The sequence below is a fragment of the Culex quinquefasciatus genome, chromosome 2 (genome assembly GCF_015732765.1).
Source record: "Culex quinquefasciatus strain JHB chromosome 2, VPISU_Cqui_1.0_pri_paternal, whole genome shotgun sequence".
Lineage (NCBI taxonomy): Eukaryota > Metazoa > Arthropoda > Insecta > Diptera > Culicidae > Culex > Culex quinquefasciatus.
In genome coordinates this window covers 72695580-72716237 of record NC_051862.1, presented here as the reverse complement: position 1 = coordinate 72716237, position 20658 = coordinate 72695580, and the positions used below count along the sequence as shown (strand labels likewise).

The window sequence follows — 20658 nt, the reverse complement described above, 5'->3', positions numbered from 1 at the left end:
GGATTTTTTTTGAGCAGGTTAAATTTAGGTTTTTTTTTCAAATGTTCAAATATATTAAGCGGTTTTTTATTACACTTCGTACAAAACAATGAAATCGGAAGTCTTTTGAACACTTTTTTTCACAAATTAATTGCTTTTTTTTTGCAGAAAAATACTCACTTGACAATCAAGTATTTTTGCCTGTTATGGAACCCCTTTTCCTATAGTGAACCCAGGTGCATAATCCATGATACATGGTGTGTGTTTCATGACAAATATAAAGAAGGCTTTTACTCACTTCTTATTGTAAACTTGGAACATTGCAAATATTTTTCAAAGTTTATGTAGCCGCCCATTTCAAAATCGGTCCGTAGAGTCAGGGGGCTGTATTTTTTTGTAACTTCAGAATCAGTGCAAATATAAGTTCAATCAATTGAAATTAATGTTCCTGCGTCTAAAATCATATTTTGGATGTCTGGGATCGATAAAAAATATATATTTTTTTGTAAATAGTTTTTTTCGGCGAAAAAAAATTAGTCATTAGATATTTTGAAAAAAAAACAATGATTGCAAAACAACTGAACTGCCCATGTTCGCATAAATGTCCCATATGCAAAAACAGCAAGCTGAGAAAAACGCATTTGAAGTTTGTCCCATACAAAAGACTACGTATTAAGTTTTCGTAAAAAAAAAACTAAATTTCCTCCTGATTTCTAGAACAAAGTACTGGATGTTATAGGCTTTTCTGAAAGAGCACAAACCAAACTGCATTATTAACTCAAAAACGATGAAAATGCATATGGGACATTTATGCGATCATGGGCAGTGAACAGGTATTAAATGCATTTTAAAACTTTCTTGTTTTTATTCAAATGTAAATACCATGGCTTGTTATTTCAATTTTTAATATTTTTAATTTTTTTGCCTCTCCTCGACTTTGGCCTAACAAATGACTTAAAATAACATAAAAATCTAACAGACTTTTAAATACACTTTTTCCAAAAATTATCAAAGAAAACGGGTCACTGTTAACATATAAAGTGACATCCTGTTTTTGGAAACATGACGTCTAAAATGACTGTTGAACGAGCCTAAATTTACTTTCTTTTTAATTGATGTTCGAAAACCAATTTAAAAAAAACATCAAAACTTAAATGGATATTTAGGTGTCATGTGCAGAAAATAAATACCTTGTTCAAGTTTTTTTTCATTATCATTTTAATTTACAGCAATTCCCCACGAAAACAGCATGAAAAAAAAAACAAAAGTGCTCGGATCGGGCTTAAAATTTTTCTAAGGGTTTCCGAAATTATTAGACCCGTATTTTTTTGTTTGGCCATTAGGGTGACCTACGGCGTGTTAGGGTGGTCTAAAAAATGGCCATTTTCGTCGATTTTGGCAAAAACCAAAAACAGCAAAAACAGCATGAAAAAAAAAACAAAAGTGCTCGGATCGGGCTTAAAATTTTTCTAAGGGTTTCCGAAATTATTAGACCCGTATTTTTTTGTTTGGCCATTAGGGTGACCTACGGCGTGTTAGGGTGGTCTAAAAAATGGCCATTTTCGTCGATTTTGGCAAAAACCACTTTTTTCGAAAAATCATAACTCCTCACCATTTTAACCAATTTCAATTATCTTACAAGCAAATGAAAGGTGATAAGTATAAGTAAAGTAAATATAATAAATATAAGTAAAGATAAGATAAGAAAAATAAAAGTGAGCGTATGAAACTTTAAAACGCCGTTTTGACGGTTTCTGGACGTAAGAGACTATGTCTGGAAATATTTTTATCGGATTTCCCGGACATTTTTACATAACATACCAAAAAATGGGAGGAGTTCATTAACAGGATTCCGAGATATGATTTTTTGAAAATAAAATCCGTGTTTTTCGACGCGCCGCGCGTAAAAACCGGAGAATGACGAAATTGGCAAAAAATCAACTTTTTTCTCTAAAACTGCGATAACTTCAAAATTTCAGCGAAGACCTATACATGTCTGGGTACCAAAAGTTGCATCTTTTAATTACGAAAATTTTGGTACCCAGACATGTAATTTCACTCAAAGGGTGTTTATTGGAATTTCAACAAATGTTGTATGGAACTCGTTGCAAAACTTGATTTTTCAGCACTCGTCGTATTAATCCATTTGGTAAACCTCGTTGGATAAATGTACGACTCGTGCTGAAAAAAATCTTCGTTTTGCAACTTGTTGCATAAACTACTTTTTCTGTCATTCCGTCGTGAAACAACTTACTTTTCCGGTCATTCTTGATCGAGGATAAAGCCTACTTTTTGTACCAAAAATATCAGAATCGAAAAGTTACACTTTTCAAAATTAGTTCTGCACAGTTCTACTTTTCAGCACTAAAAAGGATGCTGAAAAGTTGAACTTTTCAGCACTTGTTTCGAAAAGTAATACTTTCCAACATATTTTTTTGTTTAAAAAATTAATTGACAAAATACATGAAGCTTTCAATTATAATTCCACTCAAAAGGTGATTATCAGAATTGTAAAAAATGTTGTATTGAACTCCTTGCAAAACTGGGAGGGGCTTCTGTCCGAACTTGACTATGGGCCTACCCAGGAAGAATTATGAATGATTTGTGCTTTAGATACGGATAATTTATAAATTTTCGGGAATGAATGCTTTATTTATAAAATATAGACCGATTTTCTAAAAGAATCTTTCAGCTATTAAACAATGATCTAAAATTGAATGAAAAAAAAAAAATAATATAAGAAATACAGTGATTTACATTATTATTTTGAAAATAACCTTGGAATTTCTATCTCCCTACAGGTAGCTCCACCGCAGCCATCACCAGCTGTCAATTATGGCACCAGAACAAAAGGGAACAGTCATTTACGACACCAAAACAAAGCCAGAACAAAAGAACAGCTGTTATTACGGAACCAAAACAAATCAACTGCGCATTGTAAAAAAGTACTAAAACTTCTGGCATAAAATGAAAAGAAACTGATTATTTTTTCATGTAAAATTATTTTTTTCGAGTTTGATCGGCTACTCAGTATGGGCAAAGTGAAACGCTGTTTATGCTGTGTCCGACGTTTCGGCGCTGATTGGGGCCTTTTTCAGGGGGAAATAGCTTGAGGTTTCTTGTGACGCTGCCTTTTCTAAGGCTAACGTCATAAGTTCCATCAAAAGCTGGTGGTACACTGAACTGTCGCTATGGTCACAAATTTTGTGGCGGTTAGTTGAGTAGCCGATCAAACTCAAATAATATCAACAGTCGAACTCTCATCAATTATAATTATTTTTTCCTAAATTTATGTGCAAAATAAACTACTTAAGTAGGGATCCTACACATCTGGCCGATAACTACATTTAAAGTTGTACTTTTATCACTTGATACATTTAACTGAAGTTCTATGTATTTTGACTTTTTTTTTCATTGAACATTTACAGTAAATCAGAATTTATGTAATGAAAAAAATTAAATATAAATAAAAAAATATATTTGTTTTTACTGTGCGCAGTTTGCGCGTGATATTAATCTCAATCCCCAAGATGGCTGTCTTTAGTAACCCTCTGGGTACAACCGATTCCCTATTTGACATGGAATTGCATGGAATTATGACATTTATTAAGAAGCAAATATAACAAAACATAAAAATATGAAGTTTCTTTCTGCAATTCAGCTAATGGTTTTGTCACAAACTTAAAAAAAGTACATTCACTGGCTTAGTTATCCTCCTAGAAAACAAGTATGTTCTTTTTTTCCGTCATACAACAAGTTCTAATCAATTTTATTTTCAAATGTATGCAGGAAACCCTTATTTTAAAAAGCTATCATTATTTCAATAATCTGCACCCAAAGAAGCTCACAAATCCCAAGAAACGAATAATTTCCCATTCAACAAACCACACGCACAGACTGCGGCACTTTTCCTTGATTTTTTTTTCCAATGATCATTATTTAGAGCTTGTAGATCTGCCCACATTTTTTTCCTTTGCCGTGCGCCTTCCTCGATATCAAATATATTTTAATCCCAGCTTCCAGTAAATATTCATAGCTCCTAGATTTGCTTTCCTTATTTTGGCTCCGTTTTTTGTGTGTCTCTACTGAATACATATGTTCAGAATGTTCACCTTTTTTTGTTACCGAGATTTCCCCCTTCTTATCGACATCCTTTTTTTTCTGTTCGGGGTTGCCTATATTTACACGTGTATCAGACAGATATACAAAATACACCGACTTACTTTTTTGTGTGTGCTCGAAATAAGCCGTTTGGGATATTATAAAGTGGGGCCACCCCTTAAGGGTGCGGAGGAAGCAGCAGCAAAAAAATCATGTTCTAATGTAAATTTTTACAACGATTTGAGTAGCTTTTGGGTTCGTTCTCAAACGGAGCTATCGACGAGCAGCGGCCGAACGCTGTTGCCACCGCGGAAGTTCTTTCTACTACTGCTAGCGATACTGCTACGGATCTTCCGGCCGGTCTAGAGTCATACGTACACGATGTGCGGCCTGGGAAGCGTTCGCTTCTGGTGGACTTGGGGCGGTTGAGGTTGCTGCTGCGGTTGCTGCTGGTAGTACTCAAAGCTTTCGTAGTGATCGGACTCGTGCAGCGGATTGCCGTACTGGTGGAACTGCTGGTCGTCCTTAAGCATCGGAGTGACCTCCCAGGGGCCACCTCGCAGCGGTCGATACTCGGCCTGGCTCTGCTGGGCCAAGTACCGCTCCAGCTCCAGCTTGTCCACCTTCTGGGGCACGTGGATCAGCTCGTTGACTGTTTTACGAGGATCTTGGAGCAGCTTTTTCCGCCGCTTTGACAGCCGGAAGAAGTACAGCACGCTAGCTCCGGTTGCCAGCAGCAGCAGTAAGCTGAACACGGCACTGACCACGGTCACCACGTGCGTCGGACAACCCATGTCGGACTCCGTCATCGTCCGCAGCGTCCGCCGGATCTTCCTCCCGTCCTCGTACAAGTCACACCCCAACTCGTCCCGGTCGATCACCAGCGGATGTCCCGAGGAACTGTCCTCGGCATCCGAGACCATCCCGGACCCGGCAGCACTGGTCAGCGCCGCCGAGGTCAGCAAGAACTCATCGTCCGGATCACCCTCGGAGGCCAGCCGCCACAGCCAGAGCAGTGAGCAGTTGCAGACCAGTGGGTTGCCGGAGAGGCGGAGTCGGTGCAGGTGGTCCAGCGGGAACTGGACGGCGTCCAGACGGATGAGACCGTTGCGGCGCATCGAGATTTCCACTAGGGCGGGGTTGCCGTGGAACAGACGGAGGGGCAGGCTCGTGAAGGAAGGGTTGTCGTCCAGCGAGAGGACGTGCAGGTTGGTGTTGTCGACGAAGGCGCTGGAAAGAGAGAAGAGGGGAAATATTTTACTGTAAAATCATTTGTTTTTCAATGTTGGATAAGTGATTAATGTAGACATCTTAGACAACTTTTTTGTTTCAAAAGTAAACAAAATAGCATCGGAAAAAATCGACCTCAAAATTATAAATTTATATCGTTATGTACAAATCCATCTTAAATACATTAAGGGGTTACATACATGTAAATCGGCAAAAAAATCAGAGGTTGGTTTGAGCACACACTTAAACTCTTTTTAAATCTGTTTTAAGGGCATTAAAATATATATTTTCAACTATTATCAAAATAAATTTGAAGACATTTGGTTATATAATTGCCGAGATATAGCTTTAGGCCAAACATTCAATATTACGCCCTTTTAAAATGTTAGTCTTGATTTGAAAATTTTGAAAATAATGTTTTCGAAAAGATCGGAAAAATTCACAAATGTTTCATATATTAACATTGAAAATCGGACCATTAGTTGCTGAGATATCGTCATTAAAAAATGGTGGGCTGTTTGGGTGAGACTTAGAAAACATCAATTTTCCTGTTTTTAAACCTTTGCATTGCAATATCTCAGCAACTAAGGGTCATATCAAAAAAGTCCAAAAATGCAAAATATAGAGAATTTTCTCAGCTTTTCAAAAATATTTTTTTCCAAAAGTGTGCAAACATGTGCACTAATTTAAGAAAAATGAAAAACTGCGACTATTTTCTAAAAAGTCACCTAAATATGGATTTAACTTCAAAACGGTGCACTTTATCAAAATTTTACTACAGTACTTTTTGATTGCAAATTTGATTTTACATCGAAAAATGAAGTTGAAAAAATTTTGCGACCAATATTTCGATTTTTTGAAAAAATAAGTATTGATTTAAAAATTCATAACTCGGTCAATGATTTTTTGCACAACCTGGAAATTTCTGAAAAGTTGGCATTTGATGTCCTCAAAAAAATATCAAAAAATTAAAAAAATTAAAAATAGTGTTTTTTTGCAAATTAAATTTAAGTGATAAAAAGTTAAATAAAAAATTACCAAATTTTTTTTACCGTGTATCATTTTTTTCCAGTGTAGTCCGTAACTTTGCCGAAGACACCAAATCGATAAAAAAATTCCTTCAAAAGATACAGATTTTTGAATTTTCATACAACATTTTTGTATGGACAGCTGCGAAATTTGTTTGGAAAATTATACCGGGCATACCGAAGCCGCCAAAAAAGTTTCAGTCGGATTAAAAAACACAAAAATTAAAATTGAAGAAAAAGACCGATTTCGTAGAGAATTGCTCACTAAGTTTGACAGTTCGCTTTACACATGGCAAAATTTCTCTTGCTCAGTTTAATCATGGAATATCTTCATGAAACTTTCAGGAGTGATTGAAAATCACAATTTAAGTGGATTGAATAAATTTTCTGAAACATGGAATTTTGTGATTTTCTACATGTATGTTACCCCTTAATTGATATCCCAAATCACTCAGAAAATGTTGATTAAATTCATCTTCCAGTGGATGCCAGATGTGCTGAGCTGTTCAAATGTATTTATTTATGAAAAATGGTTTTTCAAAAACAATATATTTAAAATAAACTTCAATATTTAAAAATTATTCATGTTGTTTTGACAATTAACATCTTCTTTCACAATTTTGTTACGGTAAAATCAAAATGGTTTGTCACTTCCATAATCTGAGACACACAGGTTAAGAATTCAAAAACCACATATCCAAAGAACCATGATGAAGAAATGTTCCCTTTTTCAGCTCACTAATCTGCAAAATTTGCTCACCATGAAAAGTGGTGACATTCTGCAAAACACCAAGCGTCACTACAATTCAATTTTAGATTTATATGCAAGCTCTAGCTCTCCACCACATATCTCAAAGTGGTCAGGGGTTGATTCTGATGGCTTTTCTTGTTCCAAGGATATTATCCTGTGTCCTCTCTCTTCCCGTTTTCTCCTCCGGGGAATGAACAAAAAACCTATATGGATTGCACAAATGAAGATGTATCGTCGCCTTTTTGCAAACATTTTTTCATCCTTTTCCGTCTGACCCAGCTCAATTATTCTTTTTTTTCCAGTAGCTTCGTTAGTATGTCACGAAAAAGAGTTTCCCAACCACAGACTCACAAAAAAAAAAAAAAACAACTCAAAGTCCCACATGAGGGTGCGGATTTTCTTCATTTGGAGAAACAAAGTGGAAAAAAGTGGTACGAAAATTGGTTTCCGTGGTTCTTCCCGTTGAGATGTGTGGAGGAAGAAAATGCTGGCAACACTGCACACTGCTGGACGAAAACCGAGAAAAGAGCGGTGTGTGTCTTTTATTTGCTTTGTGTGTTTCAGATGAAGGCCACACTCGCAATCCGGTTGTGGCGGCCGCAGCAGGTGCCTTGGAACGTGACAAATTGGAGATTAATGGGATTTTGGTCGGGTTGTGAATTTAATTGGTAATTTGAAGTTCGGTTGCCGAGAAGTTCTGGATTAGTGGTTGGGTTTAAGATTGGCGCCAAAGTTTTGAAGCCGGCGAATTTGGCTGGTTTGGTCGAGAATAAATCATACGTTGAACTTTGGAGACTCATTAACTTTTTGTATACTCTATCAAGTTTTTAAATGAGATATTAGAATATATACAAAACTAGTCCAAAAATTAAATGCAAAATAAATGCCAGATTTCGCGTTACGTCATAAAAAATGCTTCACAAGGAAGGTTCCCCCGGAGGGACATTTACCGAACCATACGAGTTTTGGCAATATGGGTATCGAAATTCAAAGTTTTGAACGGGACAGGAAAATAGCAATTTTGACAGTGGTAGTGAAATATTAAGTATTATTTAAAAAAAAATAAGCAATAACTATATACATTATTACTTCTTGAAGATCAATGATTTTTTTTAGGGGTTAAACATTCGAAACATTGTTAAAAATGATCAAAATTATCACTTAAAAAACCTTTTTTTTTGCTAAATTCTGATAACTCGTAAAGAACACATACAAAACCGTTATGTTTGTATATCAAAATGTTTGTAATTGTCTGTTCTACAACTTTGTAGAACATTGTTACACTCTTAAAAATAACCCTACGATGTTACAAAAAACACGTAATTTAAAAATGAAAACATTTGTTCTAAATTAAAAAAACAATGCTGGGTTATTCCAGATTCGAAAAGTTCACTTAATTTCCCACAACATTGCATATCCCACGATTTTTGAAAATGAAGTAACGGGAAATGGTAGCGATTTTAAAACTGTTTTTTTTTTACATTTCTAGAGTCATTTTCAAAAGGAATGAGAGTTAAAATTTGTAAAATGAAATAGAATAATTCAAAAGTTTTTTTTTCAAAAGCTTGAGTATTTTAAAATAGTTTATTTTTACAAATTTGTGAATTTTCTGGCATTTATAAAATTTATGAATTGTAATTTTATTTTTCAATGTGGTCTTCGATTTAAAGCGGTTTATTTTGTATTGGAATATGTATTATGTATTGGATTATGACAAATCAGTAAATTCTTTAGGAGGTTCTTCATGAAAAAAGATAATAATACATTCAACCCCCGGTGGTTGGTCACTTTTTCGTTTGACACTTTTTTAGTTTGTACTCCGTTTCTCCTGTTTCTCAATAAAAAAAATACACAAATATCACTTAAGCGAACATAACTTAAGACAGGGTTGACTCATTGGACAGACTCATTACCTAACCAAAAATGGGTTGGATGATGGATCCGGACATAGCTTAGGCAACCTTCGGGAAGTCGCGTGTTTCGCCTTTCTTACAAGTGCCCTTAAAAACTGTGTACAAAGTACACGTACGTGACTGCCAATGTGTTAAAAAAACGTTACTTAATCCACCTAGGTGAATGGGGGCTACCTCTTCTCGGTTCATACAAAAATTTGTGTATTGAGAATGTACATGTATAATATACATTGTATATATATATATATATAGACGATTCGTTGATTGAGTTCTAAAATTCAACTAAATTGCTAATATTATTGTTCACAATGATAAAGCTTAATTTTCTGGGTACCATGACACTTTATACGACCAGTTCCAGTTCCGGTTCCGGTAGTCCAGCAAATCAAGGCCAGAAGTCCCAGATGATTCAAGTCAGATTCAAGACCGATGATGCCGGAGTTGAAGCTTCCCGATTTGGTGAGATCTTTCCTATATAAATAGCAAAATAAACTTTCATTCATTCTAACATTCATACAATCCATTTAAGACCAACCACGCCAATTTTACTAAATACGCGGTAGGGTGTTCCCTTGGGCGTTCGCTGTGAGTTGTGGATTGCCTGCTTCTCTAATGAAGGTTCGACTAGGGGCATGCTTATTAATTTCTCGTCGCTCCATACCCTCAGTGACGTGATGGGAACAAGGGCGTCTATGCAAAGTGTCCCTACACCCGCTACAAATTTCCGGTGCTTGGGGAGGAAAAGGAAACCATTTTGTTATATGCGCCGGTATTTGTAGCACTAAAATTCGTGCAAAAAAAACTTATGCACGTGGGTGTACAGATTACGGAGTAAAAGATGATCGAATTGTTCACCTAGCGCTCACATGTGTTCCAGGACCAAGTTGCCTGCGGGTATGGGGATCATACATACATACACATACATACCATGACACTTTATACGACCGCAAAGGATTAAAAATGGATTTTTAAAACAATTTAAAGAAAAAACTTTGTGATCCTTTTTGACAGAAAGAATATTACTTTACAAAGTATTTAGTCTATAGACTTACTAAATCGAATGATATTCTATACCAGTAAAAGTAAAATAGGCCTACGGTCTGTCGACGAAAATCCATGTAAACAGTGCACGCGAGCTGTCTAATGCTGTCACGGCTTAAAAACTAATGCAGTGCACGAACGATTCATAATTTCCGTAAACTCTCTCCCTCTCTCGCATTCCGCTCTCACATTCCGTAGCTAAAGCGAAAATTTAAGAAAGGGTAAAAAGTGTATCGCTAACGGAGTCGATCGATGGCTCAAGGATAGGTATCTAAGAACACATTACATATTGTCATTTCCCGAAATGACTTGACTTGGCTTGGCTAAGACGTTTTTGAGACTATTCTGGACCTGAATTGAGGTCGGGTGGAATCTTTGCATGCTGGACGCGATTTACAAAGGGAATTTTATTTCCTAAAATGACATTCGAAGCACGATGAAAAATGCTTTCGAATGAAGTATAATAGTTCTGGGTTTTTTAGCCTGATGGGCGAACCAGCATGTGATAATGCCTTGGTATCGTCAAAAATACCAGTTTAGCGCAGATATTAACGACTAAGCTTAATAATTCGTCGAGATATGTATCTCAGTGGATTGGGTTTTGAAAGAGCTTTACAAAAATGTGCAACATGCCGACATTTTGGTTAATTTTGGCCTCGTTTTAGTCGATTTGGAGGCGTCTGAATGCAAACAGTTTTCTTAAAGTGGCTGTAACTTTGGCAAATTTCAATGGATTTTTGTCCCGTTTCAGCCAGGGATGGAGGACATTCCAGACTACCTAGTTGTGCAAAAATGAAGCAATTTTGAAAATTTTTCATCGTTTTTTGTTTTTCGATTTTAGTTTTGCAAGTCGTTTTTCGTAAATATCTTTTGACAGGAAAGGGCTACGGGGAAGATTTTCAATAGCGACTTATCGGAAGCTAAGAGGGATCGAATGCAACCGGAAGTGTCCAAATCCGTTCAGCCATTTCCGAGAAATCGCAGTGACATTTTTTGGCCAATTTTCAAGTGATTTTATATGGCATTCCTCGGAGAGGAAGCCAAAAGTACATAAATATCACTTATGTTGTCATATCTCGAGACAGGGTTGCCAGATCTTCAATGTTTTGTACTCATTAGAAAGGTCTTTCGATTACCTTACCAACGATGAGTCGGATGATGGATCCGGACATAGTTTACATATATCTAAGTGGGATCCGGCTTCATAAAAGTTCCGAAATATCACTTAAGTGGTCATAACTTCATGCAGAGTTGCCAGATCTTCAATATTTAAGACTCGTTTGAAAGATTTTTTGATTACCTATTCAAAGATATGTTGGATGATAGAGCTGGATATAGTTTTCATACAGATAAGTGTACATAAATATAACTTAAATGGACATAACTTGAGATAGGGTTTTTTTTTTGTTCGATGCCACTATCCACTGCGACCAGGAATTAGATCTATTGCGGACTTGCAATTCTATTTATAGAACCACAAAGGCTTCTTCTGTTATTAGGCAGATGGGACACGCACACACGCTATTGTTGAGCGAGTGTGTCGAGCGATCCACTGCCGTAACTTCGCCGCCGAAGAGGTTTGAATGTTTTTCAATCCTCTTTGGCTCTGCCTTTCCACTCTGTACTGTCCAAATGTATCGCTAGAACCGAAGTGCACATTTTACGTTTATTTATACCCAGCTAGCCCTTAAATTCTGGTTTCTGAAAAACTCGTCCCTTCAAAGCACTTTTTGCGATCGGGCCGTGGAGCTCTGCAGGGCAATTATACAGAGAACAGTTGGTCCTTATACATGTGAAGAGTACAGGGGAAAGGATGTGCCGAGCCATGTGGGTTTTTTTTTTTTTTTTTTTTTTTTAAATTTATATTTATTCAAATTTCTTTTCCATGTACATTCATTCAGTTAAGATATTATTGAGTGTCCAATCACAAACAATGACTTTTCACCTCAATTTTAAATACTAGCAACTTTCATTTATTCATGAAATATTGTAGCTTTCGCTATTCAGTGATTTCAAATGTAGGAGGTCCTACATGTACAAAAGGGAAAAGGGATACCTTAAAACTAACTTATAAACTATATAAAGAGCGGATCAATGCAGCTGAAGACTGCAATGATTTTTGTCGAAATGCATCAATTATCTTATTGGACATAACATCCAAAGTGTCAACTTCGGCTAATTGATGAAGTTCACTGGTGCTGAACCAGGGAGGAAGTTTCAGAATCATTTTCAGAATTTTGTTCTGAATCCTCTGAAGTTTTTTCTTCCTGGTTAAGCAACAGCTTGTCCAGATCGGCACAGCATAAAGCATGGCAGGTCTGAAAATTTGTTTATAAATTAACAGTTTATTCTTGAGACAAAGTCTAGAATTCCTGTTTATAAGTGGATACAAACATTTAATATATTTGTTACATTTAACCTGGATACTTTCAATGTGATCCTTGTAAGTAAGGTTTTTGTCAAAAGCAAGTCCAAGATATTTCACTTGATCCTCCCACTTTAAATTTACCTCATTCATCTTTATAATGTGATGACTTTTTGGTTTAAGAAAATCAGCCCTTGGTTTGTGAGGGAAAATAATAAGTTGAGTTTTTGCAGCATTTGGAGTAATTTTCCATTCTTTCAAATAAGAATTGAAAATATCCAAGCTTTTTTTGTAATCTTCTTGTGATGACACGAAGGCTTCTACCTTTGGCGGAGATGCTTGTGTCATCAGCAAAAAAGTGATTTCTGACATCCTGGGGGCAAATCAGGCAAGTCAGAAGTAAAAATATTGTATAAAATTGGACCCAAAATGCTTCCTTGAGGGACGCCAGCACGTACAGGTAGTTGATCAGATTTGCTATTCTGATAACATACCTGCAGAGTACGATCCGTCAAATAATTTTGAATAATTTTCACGATATAAATCGGAAAATTAAACCTTTTCAATTTCGCAATCAAACCTTTATGCCAAACACTGTCAAATGCTTTTTCTATGTCTAGAAGAGCAGCGCCAGTAGAATAGCCCTCAGATTTGTTGCTTCGAATTAAATTTGAAACTCTCAACAACTGATGAGTAGTTGAATGCCCAAGGCGAAATCCAAACTGCTCATCAGCGAAAATTGAATTTTCATTAATGTGCGTCATCATTCTATTAAGAATTATTCTTTCGAATAATTTACTAATAGATGAAAGCAAACTAATGGGCCGATAGCTTGAGGCTTCAGCAGGATTTTTATCCGGTTTCAAAATCGGAATTATTTTGGCATTTTTCCAACTACTGGGAAAATATGCCAAATCAAAACATTTGTTGAAAATTTTGACCAAGCAACTTAAAGTTGCTTCTGGTAATTTTTTAATTAAAATGTAAAAAATGCCATCCTCACCAGGGGCTTTCATATTTTTAAATTTTTTGATAATAGATTTTATTTCATTCAGATCCGTATTAAAAACTTCATCTGATGAAAATTCTTGTTCAACAATATTCTGAAATTCTATTGAAATTTGATTTTCAATAGGACTCAAAACATTCAAGTTGAAATTATGAGCACTCTCGAACTGCTGAGCAAGTTTTTGAGCTTTTTCCCCATTAGTTAATAGAATATTATCACCATCTTTTAAAGAAGGGATGGGTTTTGAGGTTTCTTAAGAACCTTTGAAAGTTTCCAAAAGGTTTGGAATAAGGTTTAATTTGTTCGACATCTCTTGCAAACTTTTCATTTCGCAGGAGAGTGAATCTGTGGTCAATAACCTTTTGCAAATCTTTTGAATTCGCTTCAGTGCAGGATCACGAGAACGTTGATACTGTCTTCGGCGAACATTTTCAGACGAATCAGAAGCTGAAGATCGTCATCAATAATGGGAGAATCAAATTTGACTTGGACTTTAGGAATAGCAATATTCCTAGCATCCAAAATTGCATTAGTTAAAGATTCCAAGGCTGAATCAATATCAGCTTTGGTTTCTAAAACAAAATCATGATTTAAATTATTCTCAATATGATGTTGATACCTGTCCCAATTAGCTTTGTGGTAATTAAACACAGAACTATTGGGTCTGGTAACTGCTTCATGAGAAAGTGAAAAAGTTACTGGGAGGTGATCAGAATCAAAATCAGCATGAGTCACTAAAGGACCACAATACTGACTTTGATTTGTCAAAACCAAATCAATTGTTGATGGATTTCTAACAGAAGAAAAGCAAGTTGGTCCATTCGGGTATAATACCGAATAAAGACCAGAAGTGCAATCTCTGAATAGAATTTTACCGTTGGAATTTACTTTTGAATTATTCCAAGATTGGTGTTTTGCATTAAAATCACCGATGATCAAAAATCGAGATCTATGCCGAGTAAGTTTATTCAAATCCCCTTTGAAATAATTTTTATTTTCCCCAGTGCATTGAAAGGCAAATATGCAGCTGCAATCATAATTTTCCCAAAAGAAGTTTCAAGTTCAATGCCCAAACTTTCAATAACTTTTAACTTAAAGTCACGTAACGTGCTATAAGTCATACTACGGTGGATAACTATTGCAACTCCACCGCCATTTCGATTCATTCGGTTATTAGTTATAACTTTATAATCTGGATCACTTTTCAAATAAGTGCCAGTTTTTAAAAATGTTTCGGTTATAACAGCAACATGCACGTTATGAACTCGTAGAAAGTTGAAAAATTCATTTTCTTTCGCTTTTAAAGAGCGAGCATTAAAATTCATAATATTGATGGAATTACTTAGATCCATGATTAAACTTCAGGGTAAGAACAACATCATTCGCAAATTTTAATCCAATCTGGATTGCTTCCATCATGGATGTAGCATTACTCATTGTTTGAATCAAACCAAACAGTGAGTTTTGCAAAAAGTCATTTTTCAAACGTAACATCGCCGAGATCAGAAGATCCCAAAGCGTTGCCAGCAGAAAATTTTTCAAATGAGATTTGAGGTACCTGCCCAATTTCAGAAAGATTGGTAGAGGATTTAAAATTCGTGGATGAACCCGAAACGACGTTAGCATAAGAAATGCCATTGTTGTTACCTAACTTTTCCACGGTAGGGGTATTTCTAGAATTGTTCGAGTGAGACAGCACGAACGTTTGATTTAAAGATGCAGGTACAACCTGACTTTGAGAAAATTTCGGTTTGGATTTCGGCTGATGCTTAGCACGAGAATCCAAAACCTTTTTCTGATGGGGCAATCCCAGAAATTTGATTTGTGATTTCCACCACAATTTGCACATTTAAATTGGGTGACTTCTTTCACGGGACAATTGTCCTTGTCGTGAGAAGAATCCCCGCAAACCATGCATTTTGGAACCATGGCGCAATGATCAGTACCGTGACCGAATGCCTGGCAACGCCGGCACTGGGTCAGATTCTGGCCATTACCGCCATGTTTCTTAAAATGCTCCCACTTTACCCGTACATGGAACAAAAACTGAACTTTGTCCAAAAGTTTCAAATTGTTGATTTCATTTCTGTTGAAATGAATCAGATAAAATTGTGAAGTCAAACCAAAGCGAGAAATATTCCCGTTTGATTTTTTCTTCATTGGTATTACTTGGGATGGGGCAAAGCCAAGCAACACCTTAAGTTCGTTTTTGATTTCATCCACCGACAAGTCGTTGGAGAGACCTTTCAAGACCGCCTTGAATGGCCGAGCATTCTTGGTCTCATACGTGTAGAAATTGTGTTTGTGGTTTTCAAATAACCAACAAAAGTTTGGTGATCTTGTAAAGATTCCGTCAACAAGCGACATTCTCCTCTTCGACCAAGCTGGAACGAAACTTTCAAATTGCAAGTTTCCTTGCAATTCTTCAGTTGCGTTCGAAAGCTGGCCAAATCGGAGACGGAAGTCACAACAATTGGCGGAGCCTTTACTCGTTTCTCGACGGCAGAAGGCTCAGTACGAGGAGAAGGTTCCTTGTCATCAGTTTCGGATAAAACACCGAAACTGTTTGTCAATGGAATTGGAGGATTGACCTCACATTCAGAATCAGAATCAGACCTCAGAAGAGGCTGTTTTCTTTTTCTGTTTCCGTTAGCCGGTTTAGCGTTCAAACGCTTTACCGACGTAACGACCAAATCTTCAGAAGATTTGCGTTTACCTTTGTTTTGACGCATTTTGCAAGCAAAGTTCTCTTAAAAAGATGGCTTCGTTTGTAAAATACAACAAAATTTCAGGCGGGGTTAGTCTTGAAAAGACTGTTTAGAATTTTGGAAAATAACTCAGGTAGTCTTTAAAAAGACTGTGAATTTTGTTTTGAAATAACTCTGAGCTTAGGTAGTAAAAAATACCGCAGCTCTAGTGTCCGTTCACCACGAAGGTTCGCAAGACACTGAGCCATGTGGGTTTGAAACCACGACCTTCCGCTCATAAAGTGAAACCTGTAACCATTAGACCACAGGAGCTCGGCTCGGCTGAGATAGGGTTGCCAGAACATCAATGTTTTGGACTCATTAGAAATGTTTTTTGATAACCTAACCAACAATAGGTCGGATGATGGATCCGAACTTAGTTTACATACATTTAAGTGAGATCCGGCTTCAAAAAGTGCATAAATATCACTAAGTGGTCATAACTTGAGACAGTGTTGCCAGATCTTCAATGTTTTAGACTTGTTTGAAAGGTTTTTCAATCACCTATCCTGCGATGGTTTGGATGATAGATCCGGACATAGTTTTCATATAGATAAGTGAGATCCGGCATCAAAATTACAGCATCCGATTCTCAACTCTGACACTTTTTTATACGTAACTTTTGAACTTATCGGACCTTCAAACAATTCAATAGCGCAGTATGGGGCACCAAAATAGATCGAATGCAACTTGTTTGACTCAAATCGGATCAGCCAGTGCCGAGAAAACTTTGCAAGAAGCACCAAGGGGAATACGCACACACACATACACACACAGACATTTGTTCAGTTTTCGGTTATGATCCTATATGTACACGTAAAAGTTTATCTTGGAGGCTTAATTAAAAAGTTTAATTTTTGAGTGATTTTATAGCCTTGGCTCAGTGAGGTGAGGAAGGCAAAAATCGATCATAAAAAAAACTTATTTTTTTATAAATTTTTTTTTATCACATCAAAAAAGTGATTTTAACAATCTTTACCCTCTTCAGTTTTTTTTTCATTTTTGAAAATGTTTTACTGATCAAAACATGTCTTTTTTAAAGCAGTAAGTTATGACGGGCGTTTAGTTTTTGTCTTAGCTAAAACTTTCCCCTGAGAAAAATTTCAATCATAATTTTTGGGTGGAAAATTGAATTCAAAGATAAAAGAACGCTTGCGATTTTATAATAGAATGCACCGTTTTCTATCTCAATCCTTCATAAGTTTTAAGTTGTCAGAAAATGTGTTATTATAAAAAAAAAGAAAAAGATCCATCCGTCATACCCTAAAGCATAAACATGTTTGCTTTTCGTTCACAAAAACAATAAAACAATGAAAAAAATGAGGTGGTTAAGTTTGCCCAACCGATTCTTTGTGATTAAAGTAAATGCCAAGTGTTTTATTTTCTCTGAGTACTTTTTTTTCTTAATCTTAAGGTCTTAATCTTAAGGTTAAAAACCTTCAACTGAAGACACTAAATCAATCCGATATGACTTCTTAAGGTACAGATTTTCTATGGACAGCCCTCAAATTTTTATGGAACCTTATGTGGAAAAATCAATGATGCAAAAGGGCCTAAGAAATCGACGACCAAAGCTTTATCCGAGTGTGTTTACGCCGAGCTTCCGTGGCCCTGAGGTTACGGGTTTCGCCTTGTAAGCGGAAGGTGATGGGTTCGATTCCTGTCTGGCTCGGCAAACTCAGATCCCTTCAAAGAGTAAATCTGCTCACTGGGAATACTGACCGGTAGGAGATGTGTTTCGACTAACGGCGTGCTGGATTTCCAATCCAGAGGTCGTGAGTTCGATTCTCGTACCGGGATGATGAAGGTTTTTTTTATCCAAATTAAAAAATATAATAAAAAGTCGATTTACGAAAGCGTAGTGAGTTCAGAAGTTATTTATGTTTTACTGTGTAATTTCACATATTCCACATAAACTGCGATAAAGTTTATTGGAAAAGATTTAATGGTCAATAATAAAAATTATCAACCCTCCAATTTTGTGTTCTGTGTGCAGCAATGATGTTTTAACAAAGGAATCATTAGAGTAGATTTTGAGAAAATCGTATGTAGTTTCTTTTCAATAATAAAAGATTAGTAAATCTACAGGAACCTACCGATGTCATCGCCAAAATTGCATAAAAATATCCCCCAATCAACTCACCGGACGTCTATCCGCTCCAGCCGGTCGAGCCGGTCCAGATGGAGCTGCCGCAGCTGGAACAGGTTCATGAAGGCCACGGCCGGCAACGCGTCGAAATTGTTGCCACTCAGCGATAAATACGTCAGATTGCACAGCTTTGATAATTGCAGCGTTGGCACGACCTGGAAAACAAGATACAATCGGAAAAGCGGATGTGAGTGCAGGTTGAGGTCTGAGGGACACACGTGTGTGTGTGTTTGTAGTACACGGAAAACCGATTAGCGAGCCGGAGTGTGATGTACTTGGTGGAAAAGTCACTAGAAATGGAGTGAGGTGAAGGGGGTGGTGTTTTTCATTGCGCAAATGCAGTCGTTAGTCGTATTATTTATTAATTAAACATTCTACGCTATGTGGTTATTTACGAGCACAATGAGTACAAATTTGATTTCCAAAACTTCCAAATCTTTTTTAAAACATCCGAGAATCTAGACCATTCAATTGCTTTGATTTTTTTTTCTAGCATTCATAAACTAAGCAAATAAAAAGTGTTTTTTTCTGCCAATATTTCATGCCAATCTTTCCCACTGTGATTATAAACTTTCACCTCATTGTTCTCGCTCATACATTGCGTTAAAGTCGCGTAATTTGTGTGTCCTGGCATGTGTTCATTAGACCGTGTCGGCACGCGGCCAGCTCCAATGCGGTACTATTTAGTGGTGGACACACACACACAGTCTACTACAAGGACTGGTTCGTAGTAGAGAAACAAGCGCGTCGATTGTAGTCTAACTTTTGAGCTTAACTAACTTTTGGCTCAACGTGTGATGGTCATTTACGGAAGTAGTCGAGGACAAAATTATGTCCTTTCGTACACACTCCTCAAACTGCCATCACAATGAACCATTAGGAAAGTTTCGTGTAAATTCACACACACATGCATGCACGCACGGACGCACGCGACTGGAGTAATTATTTGAAAATGATTTATGTAAATGGTATGAGTTTGAATATTTTATGACCGATTCGTGCACGCTCGCTAAACCGTGTTAGTTTATGGGCTTGGCAGCAGCGAAATTATGTCATATTCTGTGAACGCAGAATGGTTCAACGCAGTTTTCGGAGGATATTTAGCTTCTGATTGAGCTTTTATTTGAAATTTTCATCATTTAATTTTGTAAATTTCTAGATAGCAGAATGCAATCATAAATTTTGATAAATGATTATTTTTATTTGTATAATGTGGTTGAAATTCCTTGGATACTTGTCACTAGGGTTCAGGGGAGCCAACGAGCCATAGAAATTAATGTAAATTAATGTTTTCGGAAACATCGGAAAATTTCACGAATGCTTCATATTTTAACATTGAAAATCGGACCATTAGTTGCTGAGATAACGACGTTAGAAAATGGTGAGTTGTTTGGGTGAGATTTAGAGAACATTAATTTTCCTGCTTTTAAAACCTTTGCATGGCAATATCTCAGCAACTCTAGGTCGTATCAACAAAGTTCAAAAAGCAAAATGTAGATAATTTTCTCAGCTTTTCAAAAATATTTTTTTCAAAAGTGGGCAAACATGTGCACTAATTTGGAACCATCCATACACCACGTGGATACTTTTTTGGGAATCTCGAACCCCCCACCCCCCCTCCCTTCGTGGACAATTGCCATACAAAAAAAATCTTTCTTGTATGAAGCGATGACAAATGCCATAACTCCCCTCCCCCCCCCCCTATAGTGTCCACGTGGTTTATGGATGGTCCCTTTAATTCTTTCAGGCCTGATGGGTCGTATATGACCCAAAAATCCAAATTTCCAAAACTAGCCTATAATTTTTGTATGGTCATAAAAATCATTTTCCCATCAATAACTTAAAAAATATTTTTTTGAAAATTCAGGCCTGAAAGGGTTAAACAAAATGAAAAACTGCGACTATTTTCAAAAAGTCACCTAAAAATAGATTTAACTTGGAAACGGTGCACTTTATCAAAATTTCACAACAGTACTTTTTGTTTGCAAATTTGATTTTACATCGAAAAATGAAATTGAAAAATTTTTGCAACCAATTTTTCAATTTTTTGAAAAAAAATCAGTATTGATTCAAAAAATCATAACTCGCTCCAAGATTTTTTGCACAACCTGGAAATTTCTGAAAAGTTGGCATTAGTTGCCCTATAAAACAAACCAAAAAATAAAAAAAATTTAAATAGTGTTTTTTGCAAATCAAGTTTAAGTGACAAAAAGTTAAATAAAAAATCACCAATTTTTTTTTACCGTGTATCATTTTTTCCAGTGTAGTCCTTATCCATATCCACAACTTTGCCGAAGACACCAAATCGATCAAAAAATTCATTCAAAAGATGCAGATTTTTGTAT

At 36.4% G+C, this 20658-nt stretch overlaps 1 protein-coding gene across 2 annotated transcripts in view; it reads right to left on the bottom strand.

The window, feature by feature from the left end:
• Positions 1 to 2104: 2104 nt before the first annotated feature.
• Positions 2105 to 20658, bottom strand: part of LOC6036616 (nyctalopin) — a 265590-nt gene continuing 247036 nt past the window's right edge. For both annotated transcript variants that reach the window (XM_038252641.1, XM_038252640.1), the window contains exons 4-5: positions 18308 to 18468; positions 2105 to 5310 (exon numbers count right to left, since the gene is read on the bottom strand). In XM_038252641.1, the coding sequence (XP_038108569.1) occupies positions 4449 to 5310; positions 18308 to 18468 (1023 nt within the window). In that variant the 3' untranslated portion in view covers positions 2105 to 4448. The remainder of the gene's footprint in view (positions 5311 to 18307; positions 18469 to 20658) is intronic.